Source organism: Suillus paluster (genome assembly GCF_016628075.1).
Source record: "Suillus paluster strain FC165 chromosome Unknown EDB91scaffold_59, whole genome shotgun sequence".
Classification (NCBI taxonomy): domain Eukaryota; kingdom Fungi; phylum Basidiomycota; class Agaricomycetes; order Boletales; family Suillaceae; genus Suillus; species Suillus paluster.
This window is the reverse complement of record NW_024537619.1, coordinates 95,814-110,135: the sequence shown is the minus strand read 5'-3', so window position 1 is coordinate 110,135 and position 14,322 is coordinate 95,814. Positions and strand designations below refer to the sequence as shown.

The 14,322-nt window shown below is 47.4% G+C and overlaps 6 protein-coding genes across 6 annotated transcripts; 4 read left to right on the top strand and 2 right to left on the bottom strand.

Annotated features, from left to right (window-relative positions):
- Positions 1–1,883: 1,883 nt before the first annotated feature.
- EDB91DRAFT_1206138 (uncharacterized protein) lies at positions 1,884–3,920 on the top strand. The gene is made up of 5 exons (XM_041320705.1): positions 1,884–2,394; positions 2,451–2,495; positions 2,553–2,663; positions 2,716–3,431; positions 3,483–3,920. Exons 1-5 carry the CDS (start codon positions 2,254–2,256, stop codon positions 3,736–3,738), a joined length of 1,269 nt encoding a protein of 422 aa, XP_041173822.1. The 5' UTR covers positions 1,884–2,253; the 3' UTR covers positions 3,739–3,920.
- A 1,086-nt stretch (positions 3,921–5,006) lies between these two features.
- EDB91DRAFT_1152210 (uncharacterized protein) lies at positions 5,007–6,166 on the top strand. Its single transcript, XM_041319473.1, has 5 exons — positions 5,007–5,087; positions 5,142–5,195; positions 5,250–5,459; positions 5,511–5,619; positions 5,673–6,166. Exons 1-5 carry the CDS (start codon positions 5,073–5,075, stop codon positions 5,975–5,977), a joined length of 693 nt encoding a protein of 230 aa, XP_041173821.1. The 5' UTR covers positions 5,007–5,072; the 3' UTR covers positions 5,978–6,166.
- Positions 6,167–6,288: 122 nt separating this feature from the next.
- Positions 6,289–7,278, bottom strand: EDB91DRAFT_1058181 (glycosyltransferase family 1 protein; the record flags this gene model as incomplete). Its single annotated transcript, XM_041314136.1, is given in 5 exon segments — positions 6,289–6,421; positions 6,471–6,609; positions 6,629–6,869; positions 6,933–7,075; positions 7,137–7,278. The coding sequence occupies 5 exon segments, from the start codon at positions 7,276–7,278 to the stop codon at positions 6,289–6,291; spliced, it is 798 nt and encodes a 265-aa protein (XP_041173820.1).
- Positions 7,279–7,424: 146 nt separating this feature from the next.
- On the top strand, positions 7,425–10,288 carry EDB91DRAFT_1152196 (uncharacterized protein). Its single transcript, XM_041319472.1, has 12 exons — positions 7,425–7,882; positions 7,935–8,304; positions 8,355–8,397; positions 8,448–8,541; positions 8,609–8,741; positions 8,792–8,990; positions 9,041–9,217; positions 9,277–9,441; positions 9,507–9,615; positions 9,669–9,725; positions 9,786–9,946; positions 9,995–10,288. Exons 1-12 carry the CDS (start codon positions 7,782–7,784, stop codon positions 10,213–10,215), a joined length of 1,830 nt encoding a protein of 609 aa, XP_041173819.1. The 5' UTR covers positions 7,425–7,781; the 3' UTR covers positions 10,216–10,288.
- Positions 10,289–10,349: 61 nt separating this feature from the next.
- Positions 10,350–11,967, top strand: EDB91DRAFT_1152189 (uncharacterized protein). Its single transcript, XM_041319471.1, has 4 exons — positions 10,350–10,628; positions 10,676–10,881; positions 10,943–11,025; positions 11,086–11,967. The coding sequence occupies exons 1-4, from the start codon at positions 10,363–10,365 to the stop codon at positions 11,788–11,790; spliced, it is 1,260 nt and encodes a 419-aa protein (XP_041173818.1). The 5' UTR covers positions 10,350–10,362; the 3' UTR covers positions 11,791–11,967.
- A 310-nt stretch (positions 11,968–12,277) lies between these two features.
- Positions 12,278–13,745, bottom strand: EDB91DRAFT_1226679 (mitochondrial carrier). Its single transcript, XM_041320992.1, has 5 exons — positions 13,445–13,745; positions 13,362–13,389; positions 13,135–13,306; positions 12,648–13,070; positions 12,278–12,590 (listed from the first exon to the last, which is right to left on the bottom strand). Exons 1-5 carry the CDS (start codon positions 13,652–13,654, stop codon positions 12,455–12,457), a joined length of 969 nt encoding a protein of 322 aa, XP_041173817.1. The 5' UTR covers positions 13,655–13,745; the 3' UTR covers positions 12,278–12,454.
- Positions 13,746–14,322: the final 577 nt, after the last annotated feature.

Genomic DNA, 14,322 nt, shown 5'->3' with positions numbered 1-14,322 from the left:
ATATTATCTGTCTATCATACCCCGAAGATGATGGCGAGCGAGCTGCTGAAAGCGTTATGGAGGCATTTATAAATTGTCGGCGACAACAAAGACATAGGCCGCGATAGTCGCGCGATCAAGGGATTCACAATGATTACTGGCTTGCGTGGGAGGTCCTGACATTTTCCTGTCCCCTGTCGGTGACATGCGTGATGCGGGGATGTGCAGTAACATTGATTATTTTAGTTTTCTAAATTCAGCACCTGTTAAGTCCAATCATGTGTGTCGCGAAGTCTGTAACACCCAATAGTCTCTTGATTGACGCATGCGGTGCAAGCGCGACGCTTAAGGTCCCCGCGGAGACATTTCGTATTTTAAAACAAAGCTATTTTAGCGAGGGGGCTGGGATAGACGATTGATAGGGCTCACAGAGTGGGGTATGCCTCAGGCAATTTGCACTGCAGATCATTTCAATCAAAGAAAACCCATGATACGACGTTGAAGAGTCTGGATGCCATGTAGGATTGATGTAGGATGTTGAACAATCCAAAGTCACCTTGGTACTTGCCTCGGGGACAATATTAACAACTTTGTGGCAACGTGACATAATACTAATTGGTCGTTAACAATTATTCGACCATCGCTACTTGATCGCTGTTCACTGTTGCGAGTTCCTCTGCAAGTACTATCATACTATGACTTCTTTTGAGCATCGCGCTGAAGATTCGGGGTTTCCAAGCTCACATTTTAACGTCTGCATGGAAGCAAGGTGTATGTCGGCAACGCCCGACCCTAGTAACATAAGGCACTGATGTCAGAGCAATCCAGCGTTATCACAACTGATCTATATCTGTTATGTCTCCTGAAAATGAAAATGGTCGTCGTAGTTGCAACAAAATAGCCTCCGCTCCGAGGAGGCATTCGCTTTAAGACATAAAAAATGAACGCTGAACTTCCACACGTGATTTACAAGGAAATGTCCGGTGTCACATATGTCAAACTCACATGTTGAACTTGGGAAAGGTCAAATACTTTTGATAGAATTTGTTGCGGGCAAGCAGAGTGGGGATCAAGGTGCTTTGGCCGGTAATCCTATAGAACAATTCTCACGTCAGAGTCTCAGCACAACTTGATAGGCATTATGAAGCCGTCTGACTCAACTTGAAAAATCGTACGCACCATTTCTTTTTGTTTGCATCATATAGATACTAAAACACGTACCCTGTTCTTATTGGTCGGCGCATAAGGTCGTGAATGGAAGGGTTGGGAGGTTATTACTCGAGACCATTCAGCCAATCAATTTTGCAACGATGACAAAAATACCAAGCAATACAAGGTCCAATGCTGGGCGCACCTCGGGGCTGCCAAATAGAATTATTCCCACCGGTTGAACATCCCATACTTGGACCTATTGGTTTGACGTTAAACGACACCCGATGATCGGGGAAAGATCCTAACCCGAGTTCAATGCTCATAGTGATCATATTTGGGCAAGTCCATGACGGGTTGAATTCGAGCTAGTAGGTCGCAACTTATTACATAGTTAGTTTCGGAGCTCTCGCGTTGGTACTACCATCACATGTTGTCAGTACCACCTGCCGACGAGGGTGTATTTTTTCCACAGAGGAAATATTAATGTGGCTAACAATAAGCACTAAGCCTGTCCTCGGGGACTCTCAAAGAAAGCTAACATAGTACCGCGTCTTACCGACGTCAGGCTAGTCGTACGCACGGCGTGCAAGCGTGTGTAAAGAATTGTCGCTAATCACGCTGAGGAAGCAAAGTGGGTGAACGTTGAACAAGCTTGCAATCGACCGACGAAGCTACCCGTCCTGGGTATTAATGACTTGACAATGTTGTCATACGGATATTTGAATGCCCGAAAGCCAAGTCTTCGGATCGGACTTAGGCCTTTTTCTTGCTCCAATCTGCTTCAAACAGTGATGAGCGGTTAACGTTACCACGTATGCTACATACAGTCGTTCTTAATGCTCTCACGTCCTTTTGTGGTTGGTTCGTGTTCTGATGTTTCCAAGTTGATGGGAAGATTAGCGCTGCGCCGATTTCCTTCCCGTCTCGTTTGTTTTCCCTGACTGACCTTATCAGATTCTGCTTCCGCTCCATGTCGCTGTACTTGTACCGGTATCTATTGCGATTTGCGTCAATGGCTAAGTTCTCGCTTTCCCGGATGCCAAGCAAATGCGGTGATCTGAGCAACTACAAATATCTCACATCTCATCATCTTCATGGAGCAAGAATCCCCCAACTTCTAACATGACCACAGAACTCAAGGCTATTCGCAAAAAGCGGACTACCTCAGAAGCCGCCACCCCAGCTTCTGAGGGAGACCACCGCAAGCGTAGACGCAATCGTACGACTCAGTCCTGCCTTAACTGTCACACATCTAAGAGAATGGTACGTAAAATTTTCCTCCATCCTAGGAGGAATTCTAAGCCTATACTATACAATAGTGCGACCGGAAGCGTCCTTGTGGCCGTTGCACACAACTAGGTCTGGTAAGGACCTTTTCACAGAGCATGAGTTACTATTATCTGATGGCAAGTATTTAATAGACTGGCCTTTGTGTCTACGAAGTGGATGATCCTTCCCAACGAACCGATGTTCAAGACGAGAGTTCGCGCCTTCGGCAACGAGTTGCCGAGCTCGAAGGAGTGATACGCGAGGTTTGTTTGATCACGTCGCAAGAAAGACTTGAAAGCTCAATATCCACAACAGTTAAAGAACAAGCCTCACCCTCGTTGGGTCCAGGCCGGTTCTACCCCAGAAGTAGAATTTGAGAAGTGGCATGCCCGCTCTCAGTCTCGTTCGGTTGCTGAGCAGACCGAACATCAAAACGAGATAAAAAGCACCTCTTCATCCAACGTGTCTCCACCTCGCTCAGCTGGTTCAGATTCAGGCCCTAGGGACGAGTCACGTCCCTCCCCCACACATGCGCATCCTACCTTGACATTTTCTCAACCACCTCCCGACTTGACACACTCATCACCATCATACTCTCCTTACTTCAGTGCCGTATCATCTCCCTTAAGCACACCATCTCCTTCTCTAATGACGCCGACTGATGAGTACGCGCGAACTCAGGTTCTCATTGCGGGTGAGCAACCGCTCACCGGAGAATTCGACTTTACTTCTATCTTCATGTCCTATCCTGGTTTGATAGGGTGTGAAGATAGCCTGGGACACAACGCTCTTGGAGGCGATGCTATTAACGATCATCTTGACGACACCTGCATGTCTAAACACCGTTACGATGCTCCCGCAGACGGTCATTGTGGCTGTTTGACTGAAGGATCGAGCTACAATGTAGTGCTCGAGCTTTCTCTGCGCTTGCGTAAAGCTGCGGACATTCTGAACCGATCAGCGTATCACCATCTTGGATCTGGTAATTGTGCCCTTAATCAACGTGTTATGGAACTTGACACTCTTGCTACGTGAGTTTGCCCATGGTTACTTTTCTACATCAACTTATCATCATTCGACAGGACGACACTAGGCAATATTGCTACATCGCCTAACGATATGAATCAAATATCCCCTCAACAACGTCCGCTCTCCCATAAATGCATTCCACCATCGTCTACTTTTAGTACAGCATCGGGCCGCACTATACCTACCTCGACAGTCTCTCCACAGACTCTGCAAGGAATTCGCTCCTGGGACATTATGTCATCTGTGTCGGATTCATCCTCTGCTTGTGAAGACTCTTTCATGTCATGGGAGCCTTCACGACGTGGCTGACTTGGAGGAATGATTTTTCTTGTTGTAGGCTTTAGACTGCAGTTACATTATTTGATCTGTTCATTTTCTTGGTTGTGTTCCTCTGCGTGTAAAATTGTGACCGCTTCCTACGTACTGTGTGGATTGGTAGTAATGGGCATTGTACAAAATACTGACGAGCAATACGATCTCTGGAATTCCTCCGTATCAAGCTTATCACATTCCACGTGCGAGATACATGCTTGTTCCCTAGGAGCTATTCACATACCACACGGTCGGTCTTATGAGACCCCCTCTCCGCCAATAAAACAATATGACTCAAAGCGAATGCCGGATTTTCAGAGCCTCCTGATAAGCAATCTAGTGGTGATCTATTAACAGGAACGCCCTGCAATTTTAAACTTTTGACGTTGTTCTAAAATGGCAAGTGTCAGCTACAGTTTGTTTCAAGCAATCATAGAGTATTTGGTTTGCTTGTTAACTCGTTAGAACTGTGCTCCCACACACTAATCGATCACGTCGTGGGCCGTCAGGAAGTCCCTGAACCCACACTTCTTCTGGAAGAGAAATGGTCTTGTAAACGGGCTGTGAAGCCTTGCGCTCAAAGGAGACGCCTATGCTGATCGTCTTTGTTGAGGACACAGGTCTGAAACTCTGGTTTGTATCTTCTGATATCAGATTCTCTTCATCAGGCGCAACACCGCTAGGAGCTCCCTTTATGGACCTTCCATCAGTCAGGCATATGCGAAGCAGGAAGTCCGCTTTGGTAAAGAAGCTCATTAGTTTTCTTGGGCCCCGGAGAGCGCAAGTTCCAATCAGAAAAGATAAACGTGCCCTACCCTAGAATTAGAAAAGGCATAAAACGTCAAGTAAGGTCAACTGGCTGTCGAGTTGGGTACAGACAATTGGTGGAAATCCTCGGATGTGATTAATAAATTAAAATTTCCATGTCAAAGAGGGCAATAAGTTGTGCAGCGCTCGGTGCCGCCTAGCGGAAGAAGCCCATACCTTCTTGAGCCGCAAAATCACCCAGAAATCTGGGGAACAAGATAGAATAAATGTTGATGCGGTTATGCACTCACGATAATTGTACGAGCTCAAATGTACTGGTGACATAAGTTCAAATGTGATCAGCTGTGCCAAATCAACCGTTCGCCTTGTGCTGTACTCCTCTTGGTGGTACTTACTTGTGTCACCTCGAGAACATACATACTTACTAAATTCACTATGCTTACTCATCCAGGACATATTGGGACTCCGCGATCTTAGTTTGTCTCTGTTGTTGTGCTCGTCAAAAGTTCCTTCCAACGAACTAGTACTACACTGCTTCGCGGCTCGGAATTGTATCATCGAACATGGCATCTCACTTGGTGAGCGTCAATCATTTATTGTGGTTAGTTACATCATTGAATATCGTTTACCAGGCAAACATCTTCGGAACAGAGCAAGATCGTGTAAATTGCTCTTTCTACTACAAGGTACGCGTGATTTGCTTTTGCCCAGAAGTCGCCCAATTCACGACCAATGGTTAGATTGGTGCTTGCAGACACGGCGACAGATGCTCAAGAAAGCACATAAGGCCACCCTTTTCGCAAACGATCTTACTTCCAAACGTGTACCATAACCCCGCCCATGATCCTATTTGCAAGCTCACCGAAGCCGAGCTCCAAGAAGGATTTGATGCTGTGTATGAAGATTTGTACTGCGAATTAGCAAAGTTTGGACACTTGTTGGAATTACATGTGAGTACCTGTCCTTAATCTAACACCTTCGTGGCATTTCTACTCCATTAGGTTTGCGACAATGTCGGGGACCATTTAATCGGTAATGTTTACGCTCGGTACGAGTGGGAAACGGAGGCACAGGCAGCTGTAGACAATTTGAATGATCGGTGGTATGCAGGTGGGCATGGAATTCTTTATGACCCGGGTACCTACCTAACTTTCGCCTATTAGGACGCCCGCTATACGCGGAACTCTCCCCTGTCACGGACTTCCGGGAGGCATGTTGCCGCCAGAACGAGAATGGTGAATGTAACCGTGGTGGTTTTTGTAATTTCATGCATCTCCGCCTCGCCTCAAAAGACCTAGTTTCGTCTCTCCGCGCAGGACAAAGACTAGAAAGGAGACTTCATCCTTCCAAGACCGAAGGCGGTGGAGGAGGGTGGGAACCGAGCAGAAGGGAGGGCGGCCGCGCCAGGAGCGCCAGCCCATCCAGAAGGGGTGGAAGTAATGGAGAAGATCGTTGGACAAGGAAGTAGAAGTTTCTACCCCACATACCTGTCCAGTGTGGTCACGGCCAAATGGCCTCACGGCACCTCGGTTGGGTTTAGCTTAATTGTTCATCTTGTGGACACGATGTGAATCTAGTTGTACTCCATTTCATCATTGTGGTACCCAAGAGTTCTCACAGAAACGCCTTGAAGGTCAACGTGGTCACGAATAGATATGAATGCTGCGGCCTGCCAAGCGAGTTGGAAAACCCCCGACGACTAAGGCTGTATACACAACGTAAATGCAGTGTTTGGGCTTAGCCTCAAAGCCGAGTACTCAGTGAGGACGTGTGACTTAATCAGTGAAATGCAAACAATGTGCGCCGATCGATCAAATAACAATTGTGGTTCCGTGTAAAAATCATACAAGGCATCCACGATAATCTTCTCGACCGCCAGGGCTGCACAAGATCTGGCCACTGGACTACGAAACTGGAAAGCGGATAAGTTAATTTCCCTGTATATGAGATGTCAATCTCACCGATCGGCAAAATGATAGAGCAGCTTTCCAGAAAGTGAGAGAGATTTGACACGGGCGAAAGATTCAATGTACATAACCCGTGGACTAGGTAGTCCGATAAGCTGATTTGCATCACAGATCAAGATTATGCAAGTGATGGCTTGAAAGAAATCTAGAACTTGCCCTATTGAGAAGAATCGCTGCACATAAAAAGACACATGTTCCGGGACCATTGAGGATCAGAAGGTCCGCGAACGGGTGCCGGAAAGGACCTTTCTTGAACAACGGGCGAACCGAGAGGAGATAAATGCAGGCTAGTAGTGATTTGACAGCATCTGGCGGTGTGCTAAGCAACGACTGATGGACGCGGCGCGCACGGGGAATGGTCAAGAGTTTATACGGCGGTGGAATGAAATGATCCTATCTGAAACGAATCAGATGGGGATTTGAAACGCGGGATAAATTTCGTACGTCGGAGAAAACATCTTGAGTGGCCTTGAGGTGCTCCAATGCGAGAGCTTTCCGTGCGCTTAAGACGTCACCTTCGCTGATGATGTAAGTCCGTGGGGTGTAGCGGCTAAAATCAAGTGCGGAAACCAGCTTCAATGCTTCACCGGTATGCCCCCCTAAAATCGACAGGGTCAAGCTGTCCGGGAGGACCGGTACAAAAGAAATAATCGGATTTACCTGAACCGAGAAAAATGGCGACGCTGCATGGTTGTAGAGGTTTTGTGGCGAGCTTGCGAGGTCTGGAAGAAAATACGGTAGAAAATAGCCTGACACAGAAGAACAGGATGATTAACAAGATGATTGCTGTGTAGCTGGACATCGTGGCGCCACTTCTGATTCTACTAGGTTGAACTTTGAACTGAGGAAGGTTCGAATAGATGTCTGTCAGGATTGCGAACAGGTTCTTTGACCTGTCAAGCCTGCAGTATAAGGATCTGATTATACTATACAAAGAGACTGTCATGTTCTTAGTTTGTTAATTACCAAAAGCGTGGGATACGCGATATGCCGCGTAAAGTACTTACTTCAACTACCTCTAAGTGGGAGCAGGCATATCCTTCAAGTTCATCCAAAATTCCCGCCTTCGCGTTCCAGAAACCACCTCTGACAGGCTCCGATTAGATCCAAACTTGCATTTTGAGTTTGGTCTTGGCTTTTTTCTTTCTGATCTTCTACATCTGTCACATCCCGCATATCTGTTCCGTAAGGAGCTAAAACTTACTCCTTCGCTGCCTTCTGGCTGCCAGTCGGACCGTCGGTTTCAGCTTACACATTTATCATTCATCACGTCTTTTAACCGAATCAACGTCGGCCGACGTCATCATGTCATCCTCAGTACCTCTGATGGATGCTAGACTTGTTACTGACTTGCGGCAATCGATTCAAGATTGCGCAGAAAGAGGCCTGACAGTTGCATCCAAATGGTATCGTTTTTCAAGCTGATAGTCGGGTGGCTGAACTTCAGAATTTTCTTAGGTCTTCTGAACTCTATTACGCCATTCCTTCAAACAAACGCGACACTTTGATTTCCGAAGCATTCGCCACTTTCTCGACATCTACTCCCGCCCGCTCTCGCTCTCCTAGACCCCCATTGTCCTTTGTGGATCCATCACTTGATTCCGCCGCTGCACTATGTATCCCTGTTACTCCTGGAAACCAGACCCATCTTCTGCCACACTCCCCTGATGTCCGTGCTCAAGAAACTGAGTGGGAAGCACAGGATGAAGCTGCCTTATTTGCTGCCCAGGCTTTCATGGCAGCGAAAGAGTTCACAAGGGTCGAATTCACCGTAAAGAATTGCAAGAGTGCCAAAGCACGATTTATCTACCTTTATAGTTGCTTTTTGGTTTGTCACGCAAGTCATGTCCTCCGACAACAACTGACATGGTTATGAAGGCTGCAGAACGCAAGGCGCAGCGAGATTGGTACAGACAAAATAGTGGGTCTATATTCATATGCTCTCCATTGCCTTTAGAAACATCTTGGTAGATACTCGGGGTCAACCCCCCGTTCCCATAAATCGTCTGCTTCCAACTCTTCTAGAAAGGGTCAAGAACGCCACAGATCCTTGGCTTCTTTTCCTGTAAGTTCACGACCGCAGGCTCCTCGTGCCATCTCCATAGAATCTTTGGTTCCATTTTTTATTTTAGGAAAGCTGTGTTCTTATCACGGCTCAACCGTCGAGAGGAAGCCATTGAAAGTATTATACGGTCCATCAGTGGTTACCACTGGAACTGGTCAGTATGGACCCTCTTGTGCAGCTGTGTTGGCGATGGCGATGAGGTTGGTAGAGAGCATGTCAGAGCTTTCCGTTTTTTTTTGACTACTATCAGTTATCAGCACTCCTTCCGTTGTTGCCTCTTCCTGCAACTCATCCCCTCATTATAATGTTTCAAATTCGAACGATGAACGAACTCCACAGTCCATCAGAAAACGAGCTGGCCATGTGCGATCGTCTTCTTGGGGATGACTGTTTCCGCGACAGTACTTGGGTCATGAGTCTACGGGCTTGTGCCTTATACCATTTACATGGTCGGTCCTTTGCCTTTGGACAAGTGCTTTATATGATTATGATGAAAAAGACTTCGGACAGGCAGAAAAACAGTTCGAAAAAATCCTGGCGATTGCTCCGTACCGTTTCGACGATATCGACGTCTACTCCAACATACTCTATGTTACCGACAATCGGCTGAAGCTTTCTAGGCTAGCGCATGAATTTCTCGAACTCGACAAAGATCGGCCAGGAAGTGTGCTGCTTGGTTGGTCAGTCGTGACATAAAGTCGCAAATGCTCATGTATGTTGACCTTCGGAACGCAGGAAATCATTATTCCCTTCGTGCAGAGCACGAGAAAGCGGTCAAATATTTCAGACGGGCGACCGAGCTGGATCGAACTTATTTGTCTGCGTGGACATTGATGGGCCATGAGTACGTTGAAATGAAGAATTCGCACGCCGCCATCGAAGCCTATCGTCGAGCAGTTGGTATGTGTCCCTCCGATGCGTGAAATATCAAACCGGTTGAATGCTAATTATATGTCGTCTTCGAGATGTGAATCGGAAAGACTACAGGGCGTGGTACGGTCTAGGCCAGGCTTATGAATTGCTAAGCATGCACCGATATGCGCTTTATTACTATCAGCACGCGACCGCTCTCAGGTCAGCTTCTGAGATGTCCTATTTTATTTGTGAGAAGTCAACATTTTACCAAGGCCATATGATGTCCGCCTGTGGCAAGCCCAAGGTGCTTGTTACGAAGAAATCGGCAGGTCCGTTTTTTTTTCCTTTCCTTGAAAAAGGGGCCGCTAATAGAGGTACAATACCCACAGGCTAAAGGAGGCCGTTGAATGTCTGAAGCGTGCTTTGCTTGGTGCTGACCCTCGTGAGACCACCATTCACTTGAAACTGGCCAAATTGCATGAAGAGCTGGAGGAGCAAGCGGAGGCCGCAGCCTACCACCGACGGGTTGTGGAAATATGTCGCATCGAAGGTTCGTTCTTGTTCTCCAAGTTTACACCAACTCACCTCAGTCCTGTAGAACGACCTGTCCAAGACTATGCCAAGTCGAGTATATTTGTCGCCCGCCACCACATGATGATTGCGGGAGGGGATTTACTGCTTGCCAAGGATTACCTGGAACGTGTTGCAAATAGCAATGCTGAAGAAGTTGCTCAGGCGTCTGATTGGCTGAAGAAGCTAAAATCTGTACTCATCACACGGCCACCCATCTCAATTGCTGAGGAAAATTTTGACCGTTGAAGTATCGAGAGTACCTACCTGTAATGTTTTTTAAAACGAAAATTGAATACCGTACTCCTCGAAGAGGCTTGCCCTAAATTCTCCTGTTCGCGCGGTCACGGGGATTGTCACAAGGCAAAGCATCACAAACACAACAAAGTCAAGAAAATGTTGAATGCGCAGACCTCTTTTGCTGCGCATAGCTTCTCTCTGAAACCAGTCGAACAGTCATCCAGCACGGCTACATGGTCACCAAATGATCCGCCACCTCAAAGTTTTTCCTCTTCTTCATCGCAGGACCCCGTCGCAGGTCTATCATCCCTACACACTCCCACCGTAAACGGATCTATCAGTAATACAGCATCCAGTCTGGTGAGCTATCTGCACAATCGAACCGCCGAGGATCTGCATATCATAAGGGAAACTGCGGAGGGGTACGTCTTGGAGTTCATGGCATGGCTTTTACTGATGCACTGGACAGTTTTGCTTCGTGCCTTGCTGCTGATCACGCAGCGGTACTGAATCCTGACGTGGATTCTCCTTTTGTTGATGCAGTGGATGTTGTTCATCGGCTTCTTCCATATCACGTCTTTCAACAACCTCAAGAAGACCTAAGGACTGTCACTGAAAGGAGACGTGCGAAAGGGAAGGGGAAGGCCCACGATGTCATCCGGGATGAAATTGAAGGTAGGACAGCACTGTATCTTACATCACGGTGGCGGAATGTCTTATTTTGCTTGTCATATAGACACTCAATTTGCACTGGAATGTCACCGTCGACTGAGAAAACTTCAGGCGCGGTTCCGACGCGCTAAAATGAAGTCCGGCGTGGTTTGTTTTTTCCATGCAGCCGCTGCTCTTTTCGCTGACTCTATACTATGTGATCCTTAGCGACCTTCGCCAGACGATCAATCATACGTGCTGACTCAAGCTGTAGTAGAGTACGAACGGGCAGAAACCTCATCTGTCAGCACCGAGTTACGCAACGCACGGAACGAACTGGACGCGTCACAACGTGAAAAACGCGTCGCGGCAAATGTTACCGTCAGTTCCTTTCGCCCAGCCTATTATCCTCAAGCCTCCCAAGCCCAGTACTATCGCACGTACCCATACGCATTCACTCAACCATATACCAATACCTCTCAAGGGACTACAACGTCGAGTTTTTACTCGACGCCCTCATCAACTGCTTCAGCCGCTACCACTACGACATCGACTTCTGGTGCAATTCCAGTACAGCTACCCGTTAGTTCGTTGTCCTCCCTTCATGCTCTCGGAATAGTGCCTATCCCCGCTGCGTCGCTCCCGCCTCCAGATCAGCCACAGCCAGCAGCTGTGCTACGAGGGTCTACTTCCAATGGAACAATTTTGAGTCTAGAGATAAATGTGTCGCTGCTACAGTCACCGCAAGTGAGCGGGTTGGCATATTTATTGAATACTATGATGTCGAGGGGTGTGTCTTCTGGGCAAGGGAATACTAGTTCGACGACAGGAGGACAGCCTTCTTCTGTTGCTACGTCGGACACCGCGGCTTCATCACATACGGCTGACAACGGCACGCTTGGAGTAGTCGAGCAGGGAGATGGGTCAGCTTGATGGGTAGGACATTTGTTCTTGTCACACCTACGGTCGTGCAATAAGGTAATGCGAGTTATAGTAATAGTTACTATGTTGGCGAAGTCTCTGGCCTACATAATTCAACGTGAAGCGGTATTATCACGCTGGCTTGTATCACTGTGCGAATGTTGGTGCGAAGATCGAGGACAGTACTACGTGAGAGAAACGTTTCGAAGTTCCGCCATCAATCAAGAGGAAGTCCTACCATTATAAAATGGTAGGGTCTCTTGGAAAGCACTCGCTTGAAGTGTCAATTAAGAAGCGACAGTACAGAGTCGTGCATTACGGGACCGCCCCTTTCTGCACTAGGTAGACAAGTTAATTTGTAATCGTTCTCATTAATGCACACTGCCAATCCAGATGAATACTCGGTCGCGTCCATTACATTCTTAATAGTTCGGCACATTGAGTAGACAGTTTCGTACGCAAGAGTTGCGCAGGAGATCAATCAGACGATGCCGCACTCGGCCATCTCACGCACGACGTACGTACATTGAACATGATGCAGGCAACTGTCAGATGAATTAATGGGCGGCGGCTAAGTACAACGTTAATACAGAGTGTGTTCCGATTCGAACGTCGTCTTCGCGATCCGAGATACGGTCCGTTGTGGAAAGTCGGCATGGATCAGAAATGAGAATCTTTATGAAAGTGCGCCGCTCAGGCTGCCCAACGTCGTCAACCACCATGCACGATAAAGCGCGCTCCAGCCTTCCTCTTCGATAATCCTCTTCGCACAATCAACCAAGCCGATGTACGGCTCCCTCTCGGTTCTCAGGCTACATTTATGAAACGTTAACTTGGGGAACTCGGACCAAAAAGATGATGTCACATACCCAATGACATCCTCGTCAGCACCGGCGTACTCCGTTGCTTCCTCGGCGTCGCCATCCTCTTCCTGTGAGATGGAGTTGAATTCAGGGGCTGCGTGGTTCCGTTGGATAGAAAGCCTGATGGCAATGACTTCCAAGGGGGTAAGAATGGCTGTGCTCAGAAGCGCGATGACCAAGAAGATGGTGGCCTTGACGGGAGAGATCTCATCTCGGTTGGGAAAGCCTGGATTGGCGAGTCCTGGGAGAAGGAGCTGCCGGATGGTCCGCAGACCGAGAACGACGTAGGCGATGTGAGCCACTTGAACGGCTAGGAGACCAGGCGTGAGATAAAGAATCCAAGGTTTCCGGCGCTCAGTGGGTGTCAGGAGAACACGGAGTGAGTAAATTGCGTTCAAGTACGGCAGCTTATGGGGTGTGGTTATTGCGCTAAACCGAGTTAATAAATTAAGTTTGAAGGTCGTCGACAATGAGCTGAATGAAATGAACTAACCGGTTCGTGATGATTACCTGCGGAAGAGATACAAGCATGGCAAAAATACTATAGAAGAGTATGCCGACGGCGCCAGCATCAGGGGCGCTGTATGTTCCGTGGCGAAGGTTACTGTCACTCAAGAAAATTACCAAGAAGAAGGTGATGACGAGACTTGACAACAACGAAGGCACTGGGCAACACGTGTCAGATGTCGCATGATGGTATGATTATTATTGGGAACATACTCAATCCCTTGTATAGTCCTAGCCAACCCTAAGAACGTTGCACAGTCAGAACGATATTCATCTGAACATGCGGGAATGCCTACTTCGATTCTGTGTACCCTTCTCAACATTGCAAAGAAGGATGAGATGACTGGACCAGTATGGGGTTGCACGCCGCCCTCTGAGTCAAGTTGCAGACCCTTTGGGTTGTAGTGTGCCCTGAAGCGCACCAATGTGCCAGCTAGTGGTACCAAGATTGCCAATGACAAGCCCAAGGTCCCTAGCACAAATATCACATCGGAAAAACTAAGCATGATGGTTGCAGTAGTATAAGGAGGGAAGCGACGAGGGAAGCGTTTACTAAAGTTTAGTCTGCTGACATTGCGTCGTGCGCAGTGCCTGCGGTTCGGCAAGTGCCTTTGACACTGCCAAAGTGGTAATTTGGGCGTTATCCATCTTGAACTCAAACTACCACCATCTCCCACACCCAATGTTACCTTCAATCTTGGCCCATCCCCAGTTTTGACTGTGCTTAAGCTTAGTTTGACTGTTTTTCTTCTTCTTTTCTTTTCAACGTTTTTAGTGACTCGTGTTCACTTCTGTTGCCGATGCTGATCTGTCACAATGTTTGAGACAGTCTCCTTCAACGAGCTCATAGGTTGGGCTCGTTTTCTACGTCGTCCGGTTTCTTCCGAAAATTCCCAGGTGTTGTTGTCGTTGCTATGAACCTCTAGACGCAAAGTTCTATATACTATGGCTACAGGACGACTTGTCTTGCCTCTCGTGAGCTTTTCGTGATATCTAATGTGGATGATAAACTGTCAGAGGGTAACCTCCTTTATTTGTATATCAAATTTTCAGTTGGATCTGGACATCATTATTGTACCTCTACTGATGTGAGTAGATCCAAGGCTTATTTTCCTTCACTTGGCTTACATTCTCTTTTATGCAAAGCAGATATTTGTTAGTATTCCCTGCGAAC

Bases quoted from the DNA above. Each gene is read 5' to 3' on its own strand.
- EDB91DRAFT_1206138 (XM_041320705.1), top strand. From the start codon at position 2,254: ATGACCACAGAACTCAAGGCTATTCGCAAAAAGCGGACTACCTCAGAA. The intron at 2,664-2,715 runs GTTTGTTTGATC...TATCCACAACAG, and splicing joins TCGAAGGAGTGATACGCGAG to TTAAAGAACAAGCCTCACCC. The intron at 3,432-3,482 runs GTGAGTTTGCCC...ATCATTCGACAG, and splicing joins GAACTTGACACTCTTGCTAC to GACGACACTAGGCAATATTG.
- EDB91DRAFT_1152210 (XM_041319473.1), top strand. The intron at 5,460-5,510 runs GTGAGTACCTGT...CTACTCCATTAG, and splicing joins GACACTTGTTGGAATTACAT to GTTTGCGACAATGTCGGGGA. The intron at 5,620-5,672 runs GTGGGCATGGAA...TTCGCCTATTAG, and splicing joins GAATGATCGGTGGTATGCAG to GACGCCCGCTATACGCGGAA.
- EDB91DRAFT_1152196 (XM_041319472.1), top strand. From the start codon at position 7,782: ATGTCATCCTCAGTACCTCTGATGGATGCTAGACTTGTTACTGACTTG. The intron at 8,398-8,447 runs GTGGGTCTATAT...ACATCTTGGTAG, and splicing joins AGATTGGTACAGACAAAATA to ATACTCGGGGTCAACCCCCC. The intron at 9,947-9,994 runs GTTCGTTCTTGT...TCAGTCCTGTAG, and splicing joins GGAAATATGTCGCATCGAAG to AACGACCTGTCCAAGACTAT.
- EDB91DRAFT_1152189 (XM_041319471.1), top strand. From the start codon at position 10,363: ATGTTGAATGCGCAGACCTCTTTTGCTGCGCATAGCTTCTCTCTGAAA. The intron at 10,882-10,942 runs GTAGGACAGCAC...CTTGTCATATAG, and splicing joins CATCCGGGATGAAATTGAAG to ACACTCAATTTGCACTGGAA. The intron at 11,026-11,085 runs GTTTGTTTTTTC...TGTGATCCTTAG, and splicing joins CTAAAATGAAGTCCGGCGTG to CGACCTTCGCCAGACGATCA.
- EDB91DRAFT_1226679 (XM_041320992.1), bottom strand. From the start codon at position 13,654: ATGCTTAGTTTTTCCGATGTGATATTTGTGCTAGGGACCTTGGGCTTG. The intron at 13,390-13,444 runs GTAGGCATTCCC...CAACGTTCTTAG, and splicing joins GAAGGGTACACAGAATCGAA to GGTTGGCTAGGACTATACAA. The intron at 12,591-12,647 runs GTATGTGACATC...TCATAAATGTAG, and splicing joins GCTGACGAGGATGTCATTGG to CCTGAGAACCGAGAGGGAGC.